This window comes from Pseudonaja textilis, chromosome 3, assembly GCF_049901715.1.
Source record: "Pseudonaja textilis isolate UNSWEBS1 chromosome 3, rPseTex1.2, whole genome shotgun sequence".
Taxonomy (NCBI): Eukaryota; Metazoa; Chordata; class Lepidosauria; order Squamata; family Elapidae; genus Pseudonaja; species Pseudonaja textilis.
In genome coordinates, this window is record NC_141992.1 from 135,642,398 (window position 1) to 135,650,746 (window position 8,349).

The window sequence follows — 8,349 nt, forward strand, 5'->3', positions numbered from 1 at the left end:
TGTATTAATCACTATAATGATTCATATGATTCAGAGTTTCAGAATGAATTTGAGAGCAATCAACAGCAGTTCCTCAGTTGTTTGGAATCTATACTTTTTCTCCCAGGTTGATCACTGTGAATTTAAGAATAGCATTGTTTATTACATGTAGTTCTAAGGTTATGATCTCTGATTCAGAAATAATAGGCAAACATAAATGGCTAATTTTTGTGAGATAGTGGAATTTTGTCAATCAGAATACAAAATAAAATCAAAAGAACAATTGGTGGCAGAGGAATATACTGTATTTTTTGCTCCATAAGACACATTCCCCCCCACAAAGTGGGGGGAAATGTTGGTGCCGGTCCTTTGGTGAATAGCAGTCAGGCCACAGCGGGGTGTGTGTGTCTTTTTACAATGCTGAACCCTACCTCCTCTGCCTTTCTAATTGCCTGCCTCTTCTGTCTCTTTTCCGCAGTGCAGGAATCAATAGGCAGAGCTGGCACATGAGAGGACACCTATCTAATATTTTTTTTCTTGTTTTCCTCCTCTAAACTTAAGTGCGCCTTATGGTCAGGTGTGTCTTATAGTGCAGAAAATATAGTAATTGCTAATTTTCTTATTTATAATTATTAGAAAGATTTAAAGTAAACAAAAGAGTATGCTTTTGAGCACTGTAAAACTGAGCTTGAAATAAAATTGTGTACAAATGGTGAATGTGGAATTGCTAAAATATATAAGCTTTTATTGAGATTGGAAATAAAAGTAGAAGAAATGAAAGATAGTATGATAAAGTGGGCTAAAAGTTTTTATTATGATATACAGTGCAACAATAGGGAAATATATGGCAGAAAGGATTAAAATTTACACTACATTATAATCTTAAAGAGAATTTTTATAAAATGCATATGTCACCAGAGAAATGGTCTTGAATGTATAAAGGCACTTCACATTTACATTGGAAATATAAACAACAAAAAGAGATATTTTATTGTGTTTGCTGAATGAGGAGGACCTAGAACTGATCCTCAGGGTTCTGGCTGTTGCAGTGACCCTGCTGTCCTGTTATCGAAGTCTGGGCACTTGGTGCTAGTTCATGGTTATGATATCACAGCAAGCTGCAGTCATGTGATTGCAGTTTCTATTGTTTCCTGCCAGCTTTCCAAAGGCAAAAATCAATGGAGAAGTCAGCAAGAAGTCAGAAGTTGCTCCCACCATTTTTTCACCCCTCTTCCCCTCACTGTAGCAAATGTCTGTGGTACTCCCTCCCCCTCCATAGCACCCGCCCAACAGCCCAAGCTCTGTAGCAACTCTGCAGCAACCCCCTGTCTGGCTATATTCTCCCCCACAGCCTGATTTCCTGGGACTTCTGACCCTGTCCTCATTGAGGTCACGTGAAGTCTTTGCTTAAGGCTCCATGTAGTCCTGAGGTTACAACAGCAGTCAGGATTGCCACCGCTAAGCAATGTGGTTACATGATTGCCTTTTGCAACTACATCATTTAGGGATGGAAATTCTGGTAACTGAAGACTTCCTGATCAGAGTTCAAATCTCAGCTTGACCATATAATTTACTTGGTGATTTTGGTTCAGTCATTCTTTCTGTCAGCCAAATAGCCTCATAAGTTAAGAGAGTTACCCTCCTCAAGCTAATAGGTTAAAGGCAGTGTATAAGTAAGAAAGAAGACGCACTTATTTTATATGAATCTTTATATTATTTTAAATTCAAAAGAGCCTGTTTTCACCTTTTACCTTGAAAAATATATAGAGTGTCATGATCTCTTAAACTAGAATGACCTATCTGTATTCTGTGTCAATAGGATTGATAGACAGCTGCTATGAAAAATGTGTATATATCACAGATTTTTACTTTAGTCCATAAACACCCCTCTTCCTCTCATATTCATTTAACCCAAGGCCTGAACCTAAGCCTCCAACTCTAATGAAAAACCAGCTTTAAAAATTCAGGTAAAATTGAATAAGATTTTGAAGAATAGCAGTATTAGCAAATGGAATTATGTTTGGGCAGTGGAAGAACTTATTGGATTCAATAAATAAAACATGATCCTTGAATGAAAAAGTAGAGTAAAAAAATCAAATAAATAAGAAAAAGCCAATGAAGGAATCAGTTTGCTGGATTATTAAAAATAACACGAGCTTTCTGCACTGAAAAAGACTACCATGGTTATCCCTCTGAAAAGACGGTTGCTATCCATCTGTTACACTGCATTAACTTCGCTTTCATAGGGTTTTATTAAATCTTAGTAATGTCTTAGTGACCCTACATATGGTTAGTTGATTAAAACTGAAATGTGATGTATCTGAGGGGGATATCTTGCATATCAAAATATTTCCCTTTATTTAAAAAAAAAAGTCTGAATGTTTCTTCCACCTTCTGCCAGTTATGGAATCAACCAGTCTAAAGTCCTTCATTCCAATATGCTACTTTTTGGCTGGGGTGGGGGAGGGAGGTTTCATATGGATTTTTGCATATATTTCCATTTACTTGGATGAAGTTAATGTTCAGAAAAGGAAAGTAAATGCAATGCAAAGAATCTCCTCTGAACTGCTGGACTGTTAGATGGGAATTTAATTTTGCTCTCTTTCACAGGTGAAAAGCAACGCCTAAATTATGAACCATCTGGATTTGATCCAGACGATTCAGATGGGCCGGAAGATGAAGACAATGATAATGAAGACGATGATGAAGACAGCCAAGCGGAATCAGTTTTGTCTGCTACTCCCTCTGTTTCAGCCAGCCCACAGCATCACCCCTCAAGAAATGCTTCTCACGAGGTTTCAAGCGCTGATGAAGAAAGCAGGGTTTTGGACTGTTTTGCTGGGGTTCACACAGACTCCGTGGATGGCCTGCCAAAAGCACTTCTCACAAAAATGACAGTACTTAGTACAGTGCAGTTGGACTGCAGGAACTCAGGGCCACCAGTAGCAGCTATTTCCAGAGAAGCCAAAAAGGAAAGCATGCAAGACAGAGCAACAAGCACAGAGCCTGCTGTGTCTTCAGAAACATTTCATCCGTCACCCTGCCATCCGATGTATGTGGATTTCCCAGGTACAAAAGAAGTCTTAAGAAGCACCACTCCTTCTATTAGTACTACAGCAACTTTGAAGGTGAGAGCAAACGTTCTTTTTTTAAAAAAAAACAACCCAGAATTTATTGCAGGGGAGGTAGGCAGTGCTATTATTATGCTTTCAATGGACATAGATATTAACCATGCTGATCTGGGAATTTACAAAAAACGAATCACTACAAAATTGGAAAATCAGATTGCATGTTGTGAATCTTTCATACAATGAAATGTATCAGTTTTATTTTTGAAAATGTTACACTGATATAATTTGCATCCATATTCTAATGGCTGAATTGAAGAGAACGGAAGTTACCAAGTAATACTCATCAGATGTTTCCAGTTTTTCCGCCCAACCTAATTGAGGAATTTGAAAATGTAGGATTGAAGAATCCTAGTTTCAATATTCACATTAAAGTTGTTTTTGTGTAGCCCAACTGTGGACTTAGATGCTTATCACATTCTGGACTTGCTATATTCTACTAGCTGATGTGAATGATTTTGAATTGGGGAAAATAGTGGATTGTGTCTGTGTGTCCTCATTTCTGTTACGGTTTAAAGCAGAAATCGATTCTTTCTGCAAAGTAGTGCATCAATTAAAACCAATCTGAAATAGTCCAAGTACTTTGAGCATCACTGCTATTTACGTCTAAACTTTAGTCTAACCATGGAATGATGTACAGAAGAGGACTAAAGACGTATTTGCCAAACGCTGCAGGCTAAGCCCATTTGGTTTCCTGGTTTTCAGAAAGAACTGAAAAACATTTGATATAAGATTCATGGTACTGTAATTAGAATTACAGAAGTTCATTATTTTACTTATTTTGTGGCAGTATTAATAATAGCAAACTTCCATGTTTAGTTCTCTGGAATGCTTTCTTAATCCGGCTTTACATCAGATTTGGTTATTGTGAACTGAGGATCTGGCCACTATGTTGGATGAATTGTCAACCAGTATTTCTTGACTTTCATCCATTTTGGAATTTAATAGCATTTTGAAAGAGATTAACTCACTCAACTGACCTAGACATGTGTTTTTCTGCCCTCTTCAAGATAACAAATCTTGGAGGTCCTTCTTAAGAAGCCTTCTTCTGACTGTGAATACAAAAAATAAATCTGTCAGCTGGTTGCTATTGTCCATTTTAGCAAGATGCTTTAAAACAAGGCCATATCCTATATTTGTATACAATTCAATGTTATCACCTTTAATATATCCTTCATGGCACAGAGGCAATTTATTTCTCAGATCGATTTTATCCATCAGCCAGAATTGGTGAATTCCAAATCCCCTCAATTAAACAATGTCATCCACTGGGATCCAGGAAACATTCCCTGACTGTTGTGGTGCTACACTCTTTGAATGAAATTTCTCAAGAGATCTATGTAGTTCCCATCCTGATGATGTTTTATAACTTGGGCTGTTCTTCAAGGCCTTAGGGGTAGGGGTGGTTGTAGAGGACCTTCAGTTATGTTCATGGAGTGTGACTTGCCTGGACATAAATGAACATTTTCATATCGTTTTCTATTTTTGTTAAATTAAGCTGCCGAGAGTTATTCTGAAGTCGGGTCACCTCTAAATTTAATAGAATTGTTGTCATTGGCATTATTATGGTTTAAATTATTTTCTGAGCCCTATTTAGACTGATTTTAACATTAAAATGTTTATTTTCAGTTTGGATATCATTGGGTGGTTCTTCTGCTCAATTCCATGGCACTTTCCACCTTGGATGTGCAGTTGCCTGTAGAGAAACCAACTTCATTTAAATTACCTCAGCAGAGAAGGTTTAATTGAAGTGCTCATGTTGTGATTGTTTTGGTTTCAGAGTGCCTGAACAGTGCTACAATCTTGACACAGGTTGTCACTGGTACCATTGGAAATATCATAAGATTATTTTTAATGCCACCTACAAGGCCATATTGCCTGGATAATTATTCAGAAAAATAATATGTCCTGGTTAATGTAACTTTTCCACTAAGAATTTTGAATGTTGAGAGCTTTAAATAGAGTTCAGTCATGTATCAATTGTAGAAACAGGAGAGGATATTTGGGGATTCTCAAAATGAATTTGAAATCAAATGACCAGGAACTCCACCCTTGTTTTTAGTCTAAAACATTGAAGAACTGAAACTTAGGTCTCACAACTGGATCAAATTGTATGCATTTCAGCCTAAGATGCATATTTCAGTATTATTACCGTAACCACTTTTCTCGTGCTTTCTCTTTCCTTGTGCAGAGCACAGCTTCTATTAGACTTCCTTCTGTACCCATAGACCAGAGTACACAAACTACAATGGCTGTTTCTTCATCCCCTTTGGCAGAGACGCAAGAGCAAAAACATGGAGAACACCAACAAACCATGAAATTAGGACCTCCCCAGACTCATCTGTTCAGCCACCTCCCCTTGCATTCTCAACAGCAAACCAAGAGTCCCTATGGAGTGGTTCCAGTGGGGGGGATCCACGTGGTCCCTGCTGGCTTAGCCACCTACTCTACTTTTCTACCCATTCCAGCTGGGCCAGTGCAGCTCACTATTCCTGCTGTCAGCGTGATCCACAGAACTACAAGTGCTCTTGGCAATCCAGCCTGTGCAGTCTCCAGCACTGCAAATCACCTTGGTATAGCAGAAGTGAACAGCATGGTTCCCTGTATCCCGATAGGCCAAATTAATGTGCCGAGCATCCAGAGTCTGAGTGCACCAGCCCTGCAGCCTCTTCCATCCCTGAGCATGGAAACGGTGAACATCTTAGGCCTGGCTGGCACCAGCCTAGCACCACAGTTACACCATTCGGGATTAACGCTCAATGCCGTAGGGTTACAAGTATTGACTGCAAACCCTTCCTCTCAGCGCACGTCTAGCCCTCAGGCACACATTCCGGGCCTGCAAATATTAAACATAGCACTGCCAACTTTAGCTCCTCCGGTGAGCCCTAAGACTACAGATGATCAGGGGATTGTAGAACCACCACCCTCCAGAAACAACACTTGTGAAACGTTCCAAGACCAGGGTTCTGGAAGCTTAGCTACTCCGGACCCAGCTCAGATTGGCAGTGCTCCATCTTCTCAGAAGGCACCGGCCGACAAGAGGTACAGCATCGAAAATCGATTGGAAATGGGCCCTGCAAGGGACTGTCGACGACGTGATATCCCGGATAATCCGGACTCTGAAAGTTCTGACTCGGAGAGTCCCAAAAAACCAAAGTGCAATATTAGTGCTGTTCGGGTGGGACAGCCTTCTGGGTCGGAGCCTCCTGCAAAAGTGAATTCAGACATTTTATCCAGTTCCCCCGGACATCCGATGGTCCCTCAAGATAAAGAATTCCATCGGCCAAAAAGGCTGCCAAAGGTCGACTTGAGCGATGGCAGCAGTGATGATGAGGACAGACTAGTAATTGCAACCTAGGGTGTTTTGGTTTCATGTTGGGTTGTGTGTGGGGTTACGGGTGTTTTGTTTTGTATGTATGTTTTTTTTAAAGTAACACTTACTAGGTTTCTTTGCAAACCTCCCTTTTACTTAAAGCACATATTTTCTGACACAAACTCATTACTAATCTTCGTGCAATCATGAACTCTTGACCAATAATTGTTGTTTCTTGTCAGCTCCGGCCATTTTTTTTGTACATGTTGTATAGACAATTGTGCCTTTTTTGTGTTTTATGTTTAGAAAACTGTACAGATTGTCAAAATTATATATTATATGTACATTAAACCTGAGTAGTTACTTTTGTTTCGTAAGTAAATAAAATCTTATGTCAAATGAAATGATTAAATTATATGTTGCACTGTTAAATGTAGATTTTTATGGCTGTGGGGCGAAGTTTGTATGTACAGGTTCAGTTATGTACAACTCCATATTTATTGTACCCATATTAGTCGGGGGGGAGAGGAAAAATCTGTCCATTTTTCTCATGTATGACATTAGCTTTACACTTAAAACAAAAATCCCATATCTGTGTTATTGAACTATTTCAGTAAAATTTTTGTTTACTGACTTTACTACTGGCTTAAGTTGTACCTCTTTCTAAATGAACCAACAAGAAAAAACAACTCTGTTCTGTGACGAAGATGATAATAATGATAAAAACATTAAAATTGTAAATACATTGCTAATAACTTCTCCCTTGTTCCTCTCTATCTGATCCAATTAGTTTTTTAGAAGAGTTACTGGGAAAGTGATCTATTTCTTTGTTTAGCAGTATTGTAAAGAGAACTTCCAGAATGCGGAGTGGGTTTTTTTTTGTTGTTTCAATAGATTTTTTTTTTTATATTCTCAAAAAACAACAACTTTTGGGGGGGTTAAAGTCCTTTATTAAAAGAAAAAAAAAACGAAGGAAGGCTCATGCTATTTCTTGTTAAGTTTGGCTGCTTTATTAAAGTCAGACTCACAAAAATAAATATAGTTACCTAAAGTTGTGACAATGGTAAACCCTTCAGGCTACTTTTTATTTTTAATGAAAAGCAAGCATAAAGCCTTGTTTTGTGCAAATGTAATATTGAAAAAAAGGTACTTCTGTTGTTACCATTTTTAACCAAGTTAAGATTTAAATGCTAGAGTAACTGTTCATTTATGTTATAGGTTTAAGTTATACTTGTTCTGGAGCTGTTTTGCCTATGGTGAAGGTTTTAAAGCACGGGTCCCCAACCCCCAGGCTATGAACCAGCACTGGTCCATGGCCTGCCAGTAACCAGTCCGTACATGTGAATGGAGAAGCCCCATCTTCTCAGGCAGGGGATCCAGGCAGCACACGAAACCATGCCGCCCCCCCGCCCCCCAGTCCATGGAAAAACTGTCCTTCCTGGTGTCCAAAGGTTTGAGGGCCACTGTTTTAGAGTATATCTTTAAAACAGATGCATTTCCTTCAGTAAGGCAAGACAGCAAGTAATATGGGTGTTGTTTGTCTCTTATCTTTGAAGGAGTGACAGTGTTGAATCATACAACAGGTATATATATAGGGAGGAAAAAAGCTGCGAGGAATCACATCCTATACAAGCCTAGTCCATACTAGATATGAGAAGTAAGATGTAATATTTAAAGGCTATTTGAATATTCATTATATAAACATTAACAAGAATGTTAATATATAAACATTCTTAATACTAAGGAGAGGAAGGGAAAGAATGGGCACTTCCCACTCAATTTTAGACTTTATTTGCCTTGGAATGCACAATTCCTGGTCACATATCCTGGAAAAGAAAAGAAAAGAAAAGAAAAGAAAAGAACTTCACCATTGCTTGCTGAAAATAATATCCCTTGCATTATTAAGATGACAAGAAGCAGATTATATGC

At 38.5% G+C, this 8,349-nt stretch overlaps 1 protein-coding gene across 8 annotated transcripts in view; it reads left to right on the forward strand.

The window, feature by feature from the left end:
- Window positions 1–7,058, forward strand: part of HIVEP1 (HIVEP zinc finger 1) — a 71,664-nt gene extending 64,606 nt beyond the window's left edge. For all 8 annotated transcript variants that reach the window (XM_087930863.1, XM_087930858.1, XM_087930856.1 and 5 more), the window contains 2 exons: window positions 2,590–3,107; window positions 5,299–7,058. In XM_087930863.1, the coding sequence (XP_087786989.1) occupies window positions 2,590–3,107; window positions 5,299–6,465 (1,685 nt within the window). In that variant the 3' untranslated portion in view covers window positions 6,466–7,058. The remainder of the gene's footprint in view (window positions 1–2,589; window positions 3,108–5,298) is intronic.
- The last annotated feature ends 1,291 nt before the right edge of the window (window positions 7,059–8,349 follow it).